Source organism: Schistocerca nitens, chromosome 4, assembly GCF_023898315.1.
Source record: "Schistocerca nitens isolate TAMUIC-IGC-003100 chromosome 4, iqSchNite1.1, whole genome shotgun sequence".
NCBI lineage: Eukaryota > Metazoa > Arthropoda > Insecta > Orthoptera > Acrididae > Schistocerca > Schistocerca nitens.
This window is the reverse complement of record NC_064617.1, coordinates 434,123,900-434,140,436: the sequence shown is the minus strand read 5'-3', so window position 1 is coordinate 434,140,436 and position 16,537 is coordinate 434,123,900. Positions and strand designations below refer to the sequence as shown.

General features: G+C 42.2%; 1 protein-coding gene and 1 non-coding gene across 2 annotated transcripts in view; one reads left to right on the top strand and one right to left on the bottom strand.

The window, feature by feature from the left end:
- Positions 1-13,092, top strand: part of LOC126252361 (cytochrome P450 4C1-like) — a 50,521-nt gene extending 37,429 nt beyond the window's left edge. Inside the window, exon 4 of the mRNA XM_049953253.1 lies at positions 12,410-13,092. Within this exon, the coding sequence (XP_049809210.1) occupies positions 12,410-12,856 (447 nt within the window). The 3' untranslated portion in view covers positions 12,857-13,092. The remainder of the gene's footprint in view (positions 1-12,409) is intronic.
- LOC126254355 (U2 spliceosomal RNA) lies at positions 10,161-10,346 on the bottom strand. Its single transcript, XR_007546056.1, has one exon. It is a non-coding gene; the product is annotated as a U2 spliceosomal RNA (small nuclear RNA).
- Positions 13,093-16,537: the final 3,445 nt, after the last annotated feature.

Genomic DNA, 16,537 nt, shown 5'->3' with positions numbered 1-16,537 from the left:
TCAACATTTGCCCCGTCGGAGGTTCGAGTCCTCCCTCGGGTATGGGTGTGTGTCGTCCTTAACGTAAGTTAGTTGAAGTTCGATTAAGTAATGTGTAAGCTTAGGGACCGATGACATCAGCAGTTTAGTCCCATAAGACCTTGCCACAAATTTCCAATTTTCCGATCAACATACGCGTCCCCTCGGTCGAATTAGAGAAACAGCACAGGAATTAATTTAGCAGTTTGTAAATAATGATTCTGAGATCATTGACTGTAATACAAGCCACGATAGACGATAATTGCGTAAATAGTGAAGTGTGAATGTGTGAACTCAGGTCATTTGGGGCTTAATCAGGAGTTCAAGTCGAAATTTTCATACACTTTAGAGAATTCCTAAAGAGGATCTACATGGAGCTAATTCGAGTTGCATACCATAGCTTTTCATATTGTTTCTGAAGCGAACACGGTGAAAAAATGAAAAACAAAATAGAAATAACGATGGGCATACACCACGGACTCGCATTACATATCCTGAGGACAAATTCGTGTGCAGCCAACCTGTAATGCAATTTTAACGATTGGTATGGTAACATTAATGTCATCAGATTTCCAGATAAATATTAGAAGCCTAGTAAAAGAAACTGGTCCAGACACACGGTATTTTAAGGAGTCGTTACTTTCAACCCAACTCTTCGAGAACTCCTGATGTTCTATGGTGAGAGTGCTACTATTGGAGACATGAGCATTATCGCACTGCGTTCAAGGATGGATCACTCTTCGGTTCAGGCTTTGACTATACAAACCTTGACACCTGCTGTTGACCTAGTCAAAGCAGCTGTGGAAGTGAAGTTCAGATCTCCATCCAATCACCCGGAGTTAAATTGTCACACTTTCCCTAAATCGGCGTAGGTGAATTTTTCTTTGAGCATGCCAAGAGGAGCTATTCTTGCTCCATCCATGCCCATTTGGGAATTTTGTGTCTGTAATCTTTTTGTTGACGGCACGTTAAGGATTTATTTGTTGTTTCGTAACTATATCAAACAACAAATCGTAGGATTCAAAGCTGTGTGAATTTTAAGGGCCCTATGATAGTCCGTTTGCTGTTATTTTTCTTATTGTCAAACCTTTTACACATACACACATATACATCGGCGATCACAGAGCCTGAAGACCCTGCGCCGATCTTACAATGTTCCTACATAGGATCTGGTGCACTCTGGATCTAGTGCACAAGGATACCCAGCTACTGAAGGCGCTTCTGCAGTTCATCTTTCCATTGCTTCCATGGTTTCCCAATTGAACGGAAACCACAGGTTTTCACGTAAGAAAAGCCTTGGAACAGAAAGTGATTGGACTTCTGGAAACATGTGCTGATAGGTTTATTCTCCTTGCTTTCATTTTCTGCAAGACACTCGGTTGTTTGAAAAGGTGTCTTTTTTTACGCCAGCTGCTTCAGAGATCTTCCTAATGATTTTCCTTTTGAAGATCGACATATTCTCTTGGACCTTTTTGGTGGTCCCATATAACAACACTGGTACTAATACCGCATTAAAGGCTTTAAGTTTAGTCTTAACTGATGACGTTAGCTGCTTCAGAGTCAAATACGAGTATTTTTAGACCATTTGACAGTACGCTCACCAATTTCTTGTTTTAAGTTTCTGGCTAGGGTACTCGGTTTCGCTCAGGGAGTTGATATGAGATTGTGTCGTAGTTGGAATAAAAGGATAAACTGTAAAGTATAAGAGGTAAAAAAATATTGAAAACATATTCTAATTATTTACAATACTTGTTTGTAAACAACATTTTTCATTTTGTTATGCGGGGTATATATGTTCTAATTTTTTGAATTTCCTACTCGAGAGCAAGCTATGAATAGTTTACCGTGAGAGAAGGAAGAGTCTTTAAAGATTGTCCTTGCGCTTAGTTAATTTTAAAACTGGAGGTTAATTGGATTGGAAATGACAGTCTTTTAAATTGGAGTGGCAGTTCAGTTGAGATCAATGATACTCTGGCAATAAATAATGTGTGTCCTTTGTACTTTCCAGCCATAAGTTCGGCTTCGATGATGTTCTCGACAGCTGTTTGACGATCATCCTTGGTCCATTACATAGTTCTGATGAGTTAGGTTTTCTGAGCAGGATGATCGGAGATGCTATTTTAAGTCGAAGGGAGTGTAATGGCACTCGTGGTACTTGCAAAAAGTTCAGAAATTCTGTAGGGAAGATCACACTTTCTTCAACGCTTCCCATCGGATTTGTATTTTCTTTTGAATATTGAAGTTGATATCGTCGACAACAGTGTTTTTAGTTTCCAAAACTGCCCTTTCAAATAGCCAGTCCAGGCTGGTAACGTTGGGAACAATGTTTGGATAAATTTGGTCGATGATTTCTTTTTCAGCAGTGACGATGTTGCAGAAATCACTGGTGAGTTTAATGAGGCCGGTCGTCTTGTCAGTAGGATATGGTTTCTCTGTTTGTAGAAGTTGTTGAGCAAAATTTGCTGTTGTTTCGCCTTTCGATAGTTCAACTCTCATAGTGTTTGTTAGTCGCAGTATTTGTATGTGTGGCCAGACTTGATTTTTTTAAAGCATGCATTGATTTCGTTTGCTGATGTTGGCTGATGTTGGAAGTGTTTGTCAAAAATTTCCTAAAAGTATGAGTAGAGCTGATCCCATCACTTCAGAATTTCCTCGCAAGTCTTATTATGTTCTGTCTATGGCTTAGAGTGATTTTTTATGTGGCACTGTGCTCTCGTCCATCCACATTTTAATCAGATTTACATATTCTACGTCAATTTCGGAATTTTACCAGGTTTCTGTAATTTCAACTCGTTTTACACAATTACTCATGGTCCGAACCACCACTCTCGACGAACTGACACCTTAACAAAACGTCGCATCGCGTCGATCCTGTAGTGTTCTCAATTTCTGTATCATTGCCACACCACCCCCTCCAATACTTTGCTACGGTCATATACGTGTGGATATATCGCGAACCATGATACATTGCATAGATAACATGACAAAAATACTGTTTGTTAGTGTACGAAGCTTTCATCTGTAGAGAGGAGGTGCAAGAACTACGTCCCTTAACTGAAACAATTTATAAATTAGGTAAGAATTTATTACGATTTGCCATCTCCCCCTATGTGTATGAGAGTTACAAAATATTCTCGCACTCGTAGTATAAAGTCGGAGATTGAAAGATCTTGCCAACACCTTTGATGATTACCACTCCAACAAACGAATCATATCCACTGGAGCACTCCGCCCTCTATTGCGGAACGAGCTTCGACTTCGGTCTGCAAGAGGAGACTATTGCGAGAGGATGAGTGGATTTAGTTCTGTGTCAGGAGACGTCCTCCCTGTTTGCTTCTTCCTAGTTTTCCTCAGAAAGATGGTAGTGGCCTGTGGTCGCCAGTAGGCGCAATGAACGAAGACTCTGAATTAGTTATTTCTGTCTACCAAAAATACACGTAGCGTCTTGACTTGACTCGTGGTTGGCGTCATCTGTGAATGCCCGCAGAGGAATCTTGTCGTAAGCGGCCTTTAGCCCACTCCCATCAAATGACACCGCATACTTCGTTCCAGCCGGCAGCTGCACTGGCGGCTCAGTGATGGCCCCGGCTTCGGCTGTGCGCGATGCCCAGGCAGTCAATGACGGCGACGCGCCTATTGAACTTAACACACGAACTTGGGAAGTGCTCTCTTCTCTCACGCTTATCATCCATCATACCAAGAGACGCTTTCGGTGTAGCCGTGACATTCGACGATATTGATCTGCCGTCCATGTAGGCCCTATTCAGTCCTCTGGAATGTCAGGAACACCGGTGTCCTGATCCTGGTGGGATAGAAACACCTCTATGTCCTATCATCAGCGACAGAGGTAGACTTTGATGTTGAACGCTGCAACTGGTGATTATGACGAGGTAGATATCTCTCTCAGTAGCAGCTGTTGTTGTCCGTAGCGCGCAGGAAATCTACTACAGACTTGAGCCAGACGTCACTTCCCTCCAACCAGAGAATCGAATGGGAATCCATGTATGCCATCGATCCGTCTCACTGACTGCCTTACAAGCTTAACTGCTGGGGTGTTTATGGAGCGAAGTAGTGGTTAATGTTTACCCTATATCTTTCGTCATGACCACGTAGGAGTTGCTACTACGAAGGTATCAACGGTTCCCACTCAGCTGTGCTTGCTTAACGAGTTTGTTATAGCATAGAACTGGTTGGTAAGAGGTCTTGGTACCGTTGCATTCGCCTTAGCCTTTCTTTCGTCACGTAACAAAGGTGAAACGACCACGCAGGAGTTGCTATTACGAAGGTATCAGCGGTTCCCACTCAGCTGTGCTTGCTTAACAAGTTTGTTATAGCATGGAACGGGTTGGTAAGAGCTCTTGGTACCGTTGCATTCGCCTTAGCCTTTCTTTCGTCACGTAACAAAGGTGACACGACCCTGTCTGGTCTGTGTGACCCACAAAATTCTGCTGTAGTCTGCTGCCTGGCTTACCAGAAACGTCGAGTTTGTGTTTTGCTCTGATCCAGTTTCAGTGCCTGCCCTATATAATGTTGTCATGCAACAAGTCTCCAGATTTCACCATTAGTGCTGTGTCATACACGATCTCTCTAGATGAATGCATGCTGAGGCGGTTAGCACTCCTTATTGGTGTATAGTAGATATGAGCCTGATACATTTGAGAGTGTTGTGGTGATATAAAAGACTATATAAGACGGAAAAGAAACGTATCGTTTATGTATAATGGAGCTCCAGATGGAAGGAGTTCGTAACATTTTACGTAAATCACTTGTGCAATCAATTCAGCAGTATTTTTACAGTGTTTGTACTCCACACCAAGAAGGCACTACGAAAAGAGATATGATCATAGAATATAAACATAGAACATTAACATAGAACATAAGGCTACACGGTTCATCACTTAAGCAAGCTATAATGTTAAAGTAGTGTGACTTCCTATGTATTAGTCACATGGAATGAAACACTGTCAATACTCCAGTGCAGGAAATTCGTTTTCAACAGCTGACATACATTCTCCCTGCGAGCTTTCTATTCCACCTATTATGGTAAGGAACTTTAAGATGATAAAATTTCTACCTTCTACACCAAAGGGAAAAAAAGCCGTGTTTTTATATATGCACTATACAGTTTTCTAGGTGGGTACAGCGCTCACTGCTCACATCCACTTACAGTATGGAAATTATGCTATGCTCGCATCAGTCCTATAAAACGGTCGTCAGCAGTGGATAATATATGAAACAAAGACATCTTATAACGAAATAGATAAACGCATAGCAATGGGGTCCGACATATAAAATTACACACCACGGTGCACTAAGTGAACAGAACACAGTTTTTTCCACACACGTCATCTCTCTCTAGAATGCATCAGTCGTCTACCATTAAATCATGCCTCATCACAACTTCTCACACTGATTGCTCCATCTACTTTCTATCGTTCGTTAACGCAGATACGCATCAGTTTAAAGGCAGAGGGTCTCTTTTTCAGGAAAGCATCAAAGACAGCAGTCAACTTGTATGTACCCCTATTGCCTGAATATACGTACAGCAGAATGTTGTTAAAACCATGCAGCAACTGTTCCGAAAGTATTTGTTAGCTGACAATGGTTGTGATTGATAGAGAATACTGTCTGTTAGAGCTTAAAACACTGAAACAGTCTTGCATAGGGTCAAACAAGTGAGCCATTCTGTAGTTGTGCACTGCGATCACAAAGTTGGTAGTACAACGCTCTTTAGCTAAGGACATTTTATAAAACTCTACAAATTGGTCGCCGATAACTTTGGGATCACAACTGGGCTTGTGATCCGACGTATATAAACTTATTACTCTTCATTTGGTGGTCATCCCTGTTAAACAATCTATTTCGGCCATCTTATCAGTGTCGACGAAAAAGGACTGTTTCTTTGGTTCCTAATGCTTCCTTATCAACATTTTGTCATATTCCTCTAGCATTACATACTCGTTCCTATGCACAAGAACTTTCCTGCACCAAGCAGACTCCATTATTTTCCCTCAATTTCCCCGCATTTCGGAGTACTTTCCCTCAAATTATTCGTATTTTCCGTCAAGTTTCGTAGTTTTACCGATTTTATGGCACTTTTGCTCATGTGATCATGACATTTCTTTTCGCCACGTATACTGAAATTGCTTGTAAATGTAATACAGTTGTCAACACTCAGCGCAACTACGCTGTTTTTCTCTACGTGTATCTTCCTGCGCTGTAACAGCATTTCGTTCCAGGGGACTAATGCAACGGAAATCACACTGCTTTAACATTATAGCACGTTTAAGTGCAGAATCATGTAGCCATGTGTTTTTCTTCTATGATCATTTCTCTCTTCCGAGTCCCTTCTTTGTATGGAACCCAAACACTACAGCAAAACTACAAAATTGATAGCACAAGTGATTTACGTAAACTGTTTCAAACTCCTTTCCTCTGGTTCTGCATCATGCATAAACCAAACATTTCTTTTTCATCTTAATCGTCTGTCATATTACCACAACACTCTCACATGTATCAGGCTCGTATCTAATATACACCAAGAAGGAGTGCTGCCCTCCTCAGCACGCGTACATCTAGAGAGACATTGTATGGCAACACTAATGGTGAAATCGGAAAGATCGAAGGGGCAGCTCGTTCGGAAACAGAGGGCGGAGTGCTGAGTGGATATGATTCGTTTTTTGGGGTGGTAATCATCAAAGGTGTTGGTGAGATCTTTCACTCTCCGACTACCCTACGAATACGAGAATATTTTCTAACTTCCATCAACATAGAGGGCAATGACAAATTGTAATAAATTCTTACCTAATTTAAAAATTGTTTCGCTTAAGGAACATAGTTCTTGCACCTCCTCTGCTGATGGATGCTACATACAGTAAAAATCAGTATTTATGTCATATGATCTAGGCAGTCAATCAGGGTTTACGATATGTCCACACGTATATGACCATCGCAAAGTAATGGAGGGGGTGGTTTGTCAATGATACAGAAATTGAGAACCGTGTTCCAATGTCATTGGCTCATAGCATCACGGGATCGACGCGACGTGACGTTTTGTTAAGTGTCAACTCACCGATAGTGGCGGTTTGAACCTCGAATAATTGTGTAAAACGTGTTGAAATTACAGAAACCCGGTAAAATTCCGAAATTGACCGAAAATATGTAAAACTGACTGTATAAGAATCATTCCATTCTTCAACCACTGGGATTGACAACGGTTGCTGTATAGCACCTGTGCTTTATAGGTTTAAGTCGTGCACAGTACCCCATTGTTCTACAGATAGTTATGCATTGTATGTCATAAAAATTCAAGATGCACTGTCCAAAGATTTCGAGGTCAGCATGACTACCGCCTAACTCACCGAAACAGCTATTATACACCTGGCTGCAAATGTGCACCACCAATATGAGGAATCAAAGCTCTCGGTCTCTCTGTGTACACAGCTGTAGCCATATACTGCTTCTACATGTTAGAACAGAAAACGATGTATAAAACTGATTATGAAATAACAACACAGAACCTTCTCCTTGTGATTAATAGTCTGTGGGAGAAGTTCATCGTCCAGTACAGGTGTCAAAACCTTACATATGTCCGTGGAAGCGACTTCGATCACTGGCCCCTTTTCCAGTGGAGAAATACATGTATATTCAATGGGATCAGCACATATGGTTGATGTCAATAGGCAAACTGTTTTTATTTCCGATATAATGGAAGAGAGATGCGCATTAAAATCTTATAAAGTTCTCTGCTACGTGGCGTTAGATAAATTTTTATAATTTGTAGTTTTATTCCATTGGATGTTACAAAAATAACAAGAGAGAGAGAGAGAGAGAGAGAGAGAGAGAGAGAGAGAGAGAGAGAGAGAGAGAGAGACCCTGTGCTGTAAATGAAGACTTGGACGCCATAAGACTGTCGTATTTCTAGTGTGGTAATCATAGGAATATGACAAAGGAAAGTAGGCCATGTGATGGGAAATGTTTACAGGCAGTCATCTGATGTTGATGAATTGTAGGTGTTATGTTACTGAATTTCTTAGTTCAACCCACCTATATCCTGCATGGCTGTGAATTTCCTCCCATATTTTAATGTGTTAATTTGCACTTTGTGATAGCTTTATACCTAGTCACTGATGGGTGGAGGACTAGACAGCCTTCTAAGTAAAGAAAAAGGGCTGCTGGAATGTGATGGGATTTCAAGATAATTATCAGGGGTCTGTAACTTGGCGAGGGACATTTCTTACTCGTCGAAATCAGGCGGACTGAAATGCTATATATCGAAGACTGGAGGATACGTGAGAATACCGCAGGTGAGTTAACGAAAAGGGAGTGGAGAGGTGAGCTCTATACCGTTTATTCTAAGTATTGTAGACAAATAAATTACAAACTTACACGTACATCTCGCGAAGTGACTAAAGTGAAAAAAATTAGAATCTAATACGAAGATTTCTACAGAGAGACAATCAGCAGCGAAAGTTGTGTCTTTTGTTTTCTCGATAAGTAAGGGGCATCATTCGTCCGCGAGTTTTTGTTGCTATAAATGGATGGATTGAAATCTTAATAGGTGGATAAAATATACATTTACATCTGTATTCGTATCTCGTAAGCCATTGTATGGTGCTTGGCGAACGGTATCGTGTACCACTACTAGTCATTCCCTTACCTATTCCACTCGCAAATAGATTGAGGGAAAAATGACTGTCTCTATGTGTCCACCCCGACAGCTGAGTGGTCATGAGTGGCCAGCGTGACGGGTTGCCTTCCTACGGGCCCGGGTTTGATTCCCGGCTGGGCCGGGGATTTTCTCCGCTCAGGGACTGGGTGTTGTGTTATCTTAATCATCATTTCATCCCCATCCGGCGCACAGGTCGCCCAATGTGGCGTCGAATGTTGTAAGACCTGCACCAAGGCGGCCGGACCTGCCCCGCAAGGGGGCCTCCCTGCCAATGAAGCCAAACGCTCATTTCCATTTCCATACTGTCTCTATGTCTCCTTATGAGCGCTGATTTCTCGTATCTTATCTTCGCGTCCATAAGCGAAATGTATGTTGGCGACAGTAGAATCCTTCCGCAATCATCTCCAAATGTTTCTCAATGGCGTAGCTTGAAAAGAACATAGTATTCCCTCGAGGTTTCCCAGTTCGTTTCCCGAAGCATCCATCCACTAATTTGGTGGGAGAAAATAGTAACGATTCCATAGGGCTCTATTCTCAGGGAAACCTAGGTCTGCAGAGTGGTACATGTCTAGGATTTAGCTGTCAGTGGACAGCTATTTTGCTACTGCTCACTGGGTGACCCTTTCTAGGGTATTTCTAAAAAAAAAAAACATCTCAGAGCGTTTGGTTTGCAGGAGGAATGAGGGGAAGCATATTGTTGAAAGTCAAGGTATTTATCATTCTGAGGAGCATAGGACAATTTTTGTGGGTATGGAATCATTAACAGCTTTCTGGCACGGCGAGTGGTGCGTTGTCGGCCAGTTGCAGTCCAACTCTGACGCACGGGTGGATGTCTGCGACGTGATGGAGGCAGAGGCCACTGTTCACATGCGACATGGTGGCGGAGTGGAGGGAACGTCTTACTGCCTCCTCTCCTGACAGGTTTCAGCAGGATTATTTTGGGACCAGCATGCCAGAATTATAAGTAACTTACTTCCACCAGCATGAAAAGGTGCCTTGAGACAATGCACAATTAGCGCTGGATGGCTTCAACTGGATGACGATCGTGACCACCCATTTTGGTGACTACCTAGCCTGCGGGTAGCTTCCACAGATGTCACGGAAGCGTCTATAGCTACCACCTGGCGAGTGTAATCCAACTACAGGAAAAAGAAATTATTCACATCTAAAGGGACCTTCACGATTAATTTAATTAATTAGCCTATCAATTTGATATCAATGACGTGTCTCCAGGCAGGTGGAAATGAGGGCAAGAGTACCACTGATATCGTTTGAGAGTTGGAGTGGTAGTAAGACGTTTCTCCAATGGGGAGAGATCTTTTAACGAAATCCCAGTCTCCAACCTACACAGGGAAATTAGATCATCATAATAAAATCACCTATATTACCAAATTTATGATGTGGTATGTCGTATAAACGTGATATTTACAACTCCTCTGTGCCGCTACCTTGAGAGACTTCGCAGGTGATGAGGCATTTGGTTACTTTAAGAGAGTTCGAAAATGAGGCATCCTGTGACAGAGGCAGAGCATGTTCTTAGCACTCCGTCATGAGGCAAAAACGAGTTTAATATTATACTCCTGGTTTGCAGGACGTGACAGATATTAAGCTGATCAGAACAGATTTTTCTGCCTGATGAGAGAATACTTAAAGGAAATGTAGCCTATATTATTGTGTTGTACAGGATTTTCACAACAAGTAATGACACTTTAGCGATGTGAAAACGCATGTATGGTCCGATTTTTTCTGTCCCCGAAAATAGCTCGTATAAAAGGGAGGAATCTACATTTCGCGTGAGAAATACGAGGTGTTATGACAAAACATCCCTATTTCGTATTGGATAGAGTGGATTTTTCAAACTGAATATGAGGGGTGCAGTTAGTCCAATTCACTCCTGCTTGCCTGGCAATGCGCCACAGCCAACGGTAGGAGTGGTCTCGAGGGGCCAGTGACTGAAGCTGTGGCTTAAGCCTGTAGCGAAGAGTTGCACTTACAAAGAAAAATTCTGGCTGGAAGGCTTTTCACTTGCTAGATGGTACTGGACTAGACGGGTGGTGACGGGTCAGTTCCTTCGTCTTGAGATGCCGAACTCAAGCGAGATAATGACCACAAAATATCGTACAATGTATCTTCCATGTTTCTGTTGGCTAGCATATGGCTTCCCTCTTGTAAATAGGCGTAAGTGTGTTTTATTCCCAATGCTGTTGCTACCGGAGTCCTCTATATAAGGGCAGGCATTTATAGTTGCACAGCTACTGTGGCTTACTTTTCTAATATTATTGTTCATATTTATCTTCCTCCCAACAGCTATTCCCCAGCATTTCAGAGATAGTTTGCTGTCCCATTATTATTAACTATTCTTCTCATACAGGGTCATTGGCCAGACTGGCTGGAACAACCCTCTAGTGCCAGACTAACAGCTCAATTATTGTGTCTACATCCAGCAGTTATTGATGAAACTGGGTAGAGTTGCTGTCCAGTGGTTGATCAATGGCAAAGCTCATGCTTCATAGCCAGAGAGAAAAAAAATTGGATTTTACCACCAATTTTTGAATTTCCCACCAATAGGAGGAGCGAAGTTAGACTGTAACGGTTTTCTGGTTTGGTCATCTTTGACTGTGATGTTATGGTGTGTGTCAGTATTCCAACTACAATAAAATAAGGAGAGTAGCCTACATCGTAATACACCAGCGATATTCACATAGACTTTCTAAAAATGAAGAATGTATTATGTCGTCTGCAATACAGTGTAATTAGCATTTGAAGTTACCACTCAGATTCAAATGTATGAAGACACATTGAATTTCCCACCTTTTTTTAATTTACCACAATTTTTTGAATTTCTCTCCAAAATTTGAATTTCTTTGTCTGGCGGACGGAGGGGTTGAGATATCCATGTGGGACCCACGTGACAGTTGGGAAAATCTATGACATCAACAGGGAGGGTAATTAATTAATCAATTTCAATTAATTTGTGTAATTAATTAGACATCAATTTGATATATTAAGTGTGCCAGGAATAGCATTATCCCACAACTACCATATACATTCTCGTCTTCATTCCGCAAGGAGTCTTTCCTTTGCTTGTCCTCTTAGGTTAAATTGATTTTCAGATTGGGTAACAATAACGTCAGCTTTATCAGTTCCTCTGTTGTCTATTTCCTTCAATATCGTCAGTGTGAAAGCTACTGGATCAAATCATGGCCTCTGTAGAGTCCGTAGTCTTCCAAGATTAGCATGGTTAAAAACTAAACAAGCATCATAAGCTGCAACTTCGTCAGCACTTTTGGAAACAAATGTTGTCTTCGGACATGGTTTTCCTCACAGAGAGTTGTAACTTTCATTAGGATTTTGAATTTTTCCATGCAGACACTTTTGTTGGAGTCCTGTATCTGCTGAACGACGAAATATTCTCCACAGTGGGACTACATAAAACCGGAAGAAAACACCGCAAGGAATGAATAATAATAAAAAAATAAAGAACAGAGGGGCGTGACCCTGTGCAAGCTTTTATTAAGTGTTTTTTTATGATGCTTAGCAGTGAAATTGGAACGTAATATTCAAGATTTGAAATTTCAATATTATTAATAAATGAAGAGCCACTAAAACATTTTTTCACAATTTTGGTGGCTTTCCAGTACGTCCTCCTCTTAAGGACGTTGAGCTCAGTTCTGCTGAGTTTTACGAACATGAACATGAGCCTGGCGGTGTGTTTTATAGGAGACGCTGCGGCTGTTCCCCATAGTGCCGAACCTGCCGCACCTGGTGTCTGAGGACACGCCGCTGGACGGCGGCCGCTGCGTGGCGCCGCGGGGCGCGTGCGTGCTCGTCGCGCTCAGCCTGCTGCACCGACAGCCGGACTCGTTTCCCGAGCCGGACCGGTTCGACCCCGGGCGCTTCCTCAAGGGCGGCAGCAGCGCTGCCAGGCACCCGTACAGCTACCTGCCGTTCGGCACCGGCTCCCGCAAGTGCGTGGGCGGGAGGTTCGCGCTGCTGCAGATGAAGACGCTGCTGGCGGCCGTGTTGCGGCGCTTCCACGTGCTGCCCGGCTCCAGCAGACAGCAGCTGGAAGAGGTGGCGCTCTCCATCACGGGGCAGCCCGTCTCGGGGCTCAGGGTCGCCTTTGTGCCTCGGCACACCCCGTCGCCCGCCGCGGCACGTTCGTGAAGCACTGCGGACAGCATTAAATAACGTCAACGTCAGGGCGCATTCAGTATGGGAAACTATTCACACGATGTGCTTGTTTCTGTGACGAGGACCGTCGCTTCACATGTTTTCAGTGTTTTCAGCAATGCGCGTACGTACAAGTACGCAATATTTCCAGAATGAGATTTTCACTCTGCGGTGGAGTGTGCGCTGATATGAAGCTTCCTGGCAGATTGGATACGTGTGACGGACCGAGACTCGAACTCGGGACCTTTGCCTTTCGCGGGGAAGTGCTCTACCAACTGAGCTACCCAAGCAGGACTCACGCCCCGTCCTCACAGCTTTACTGCTGCCAGTACCTCGTCTCCCACCTTCCAAACTTTACCGAAGCTCTCCTGCGAACCTTGCAGAACTTGCACTTCTGAAAGGATATTGCGGAGACATGGCTTTGCCACAGCCTGGGGGATGTTTCCAAAATGAGATTTTCACTCAGCTGCGGAGTGTGCGCTGATATGAAACTTCCTGGCAGATTAAGGTAGATTAAGGTACCGGCAGAAGTAAAGCTGTGAGGACGGGGCGGGAGTCGTGCTTGGGTGGCTCAGTTGGTAGAGCACCTGCCCATGAAAGGCAAAGGTCCCGAGTTCGAGTCTCGGTCCGGCACATAGTTTTAATCTGCCAGGAAGTTTCAAGTACGCGATGTTTCATAAGCAGTCACCCTATTTCAAATGTCTATATCCTCTACGCTATTGAAGAAGGATATGGGGGTACTTTTAACTTATTTTCAAAAGAAACCTCCAATATTAAAAAGGAAAAAACTTCCTAATGTTTTGCAAAATTATACTTACTTTGACGCGAACCGGCTTTCGGCTTCCCGGGCCATCTTTAGGTGACAACTGACTGTGGCAAACAAAGATATACATTGTGTGCGACTTACACAGATATTATTTGTACAGAAGGTAAAAAAATGACAAAATGTTTACATACAGAAATATTACAATAATTACATTCACTAGTTAACTAGCTTCTCTCAGGGGTAACTCTCGAATCACCAGGTAATTCCAACTTCTGGATCATGTTCTTCAATACCAGTGCGGAAAGTGGTGCTCTCCGTCTTCTTTTAATGCGTCAATATTCGCGAAGAGCAGCACCACTTTTGCTGTTGTTTTGATAAAACAGCTTTACGAGTAAGGTCCTGTTCATCTTGTCCACAACCATGTCAACTATCTGCAACTGTAATTCACACTGACGCTGATGTTTCAACCTTACGTAGCTGTACTGGTTATCATCACAATCATCATGACATTAACACTACCAACAACGCAAATCCTGCAGCTCATAGTCTGAACATCATTCCTTTGAAGTTTTATATGCATACGTTAAATAGCTTAGTTTTCCCACTAGACTGGCTCAAGTAGTGAAAGTTTAAATACTGCCACTCTGTATAGCCTTCATGCGGTGTATTGTTTACGTTTACGTGCTTACATATGCGAGAAGAATGCTTCTTTTTTTTTTAACAGCTCACCGGTAGCGAAATTAAAACCACAGTGAAAAATCCGGTGACGCTTTGCCCAGATGTGTTGCACTCAATTATAGATTCACCACTCAATTACAATTTCAGTAACTAATTGCAGGCTTGTCACTGTGGCCGAGCGGTTCTAGGCGCTACAGCCTGGAGCCGCGCGTCCGCTACGGTCGCAGGTTCGAACCTTGCCTCGCGCATGGATGTGTGTGATGTCCTTAGGTTGGTTAGGTTTAAATAGTTCAAAGTTCTAGTGGACTGATGACCTCAGAAGTTAAGTCCCATAGTGCTCAGAGCCATCTGAACAATTTGAATCTCTCTACAAACTCAGGAACGAGTAGGCAAGTCTTCATTCTAATGACGAAGCAACACTGACCCTTCTGCATCGTACTTTTTCGGCCAGTGGTGACACAGTCCGCAGACGCATTGGGAGACACAAAAAACGTTATACTGCACGGAATACAGTAATTGGTAACTAATGTAGTTATGCAACAAACGCGGTTGTAACGTTTCCCCGAGGAAGGCCACTACACCCACAACTAGTATTGCTCGGTCTACAGTTGTTTTAATATTGTTGTCTGTCGCTGTTGTGTATGTAAACTGTTTCTTATTCTTAACTTTCGTGTATGTCTGTGTTCTAATGTGAATCTGAAAAATGCAAGCGGTGTACTTACGTGAAAGTTTTCTAATGAACTGAGTGGCTAAATCCAATAGAAACCATAAAACTGTAATGCAATTAGTATTACTAAAAATAATTGAAAAACATAAAACTAGACGAAATAAGCTATCTTGTGAAATTCTGTATTGTACGGTATAGTGAACAGTGCTACAATACGTGACGTAACAGTTCCAACACACAAACCTAACAGAGTAGGATGTCTACATAAAATTACAAATAAAATTTTGAAAGAACAAATGTCAAAAATGCTTTCATTAAAATACCTTGTAATTTTGCCTGCGCGAACTAAGTAAAATTCCGAACACTAAATGATACACACGCGAGCACGTAACCGAAGCGTAAGAATGAAATTTTCTGCATAAAGAGAAGAGATCTGAACTGAACTTTACCTAAAATGACCCTGGTGATAGTTTTGAAATGGAAAGCTTGACTGAATGATTTTACTGTGCGCCGGCTGTCACGTCAAACTGGCCCTAATTTTGGTGACTTAGCTTGTTGCAATACAAACTCAGTACAGCTCGAAAGTGATCAATGTTGACATGCAGCACAGAATCAAATCAGCTAAAGAAAATAAACCTTGCCCAAGAGCATTGAAAGGAAATGCAGCTATACTAAGCACATCATGCTTTACTTTAAATGACTGTTCCTCTAACGGCGATGCGGCGCTAAATGATTACAAAACAAATTTTCGTGAGGAGGCGGTGGAAGTAATTGAATATACTGAATGATTTAGAAGAGACTACCATTAAAAACCTGTATCATGAAACTTTGGTTTCTTAATTACAACAATCTTTACAAAATTCATGTCTTATAAGAAAATATAATTCTACCATGTAATTAGTTGATGGTTCAAATGTCTCTAAGCACTAGGGACTTAACATCTGAGGTCATCAGTCCTCCAGACTTAGAACTAATTAAATCTAACTAACATAAGGACATCACACACATCCATGCCCGAGGCAGGATTCGAACCTGCGACCGTAGCAGCAGCGCGGTTCCGGACTGAAGCGCCTAGAACCACTCGGCCACAGCGGCCGGTCTGTAATTAGTTACTGTAATGGTAATGGAGTGCTGAATCTATAACTGAGTGCAAACCACATGAGCGGATAATTTTGCTTAATATCGTCTCGGTAATCAAACTGAGTCACCCGAATAAATAAAAGAAAAATCATGGAAGAGATTTGCCTCTTTCAAATTCATCATAAATCATGCGTGAGCAAGCAATGCAGCGACAACAATACTAGAATATCTTTACACTTCTTTAATCAATGTTTAAAAATATTTTCAAAAAAGACCATCTGTATTTACATCTCTGTTCTGCTAGTTATTTCCATACCGCTCAGAAGTGTGGTCAGCACACAGTGGCAGATACAGAAAAACCTCAAGGAGGGCGCTAAAGATATCTTGAGCTCCCTTTAGTTTTACTGTAATAAAAAATAATGAAGTCACATGTAAAGTTTAAGAAAGTTTTATTTAAACTGATTATACACATATACAAGATAAT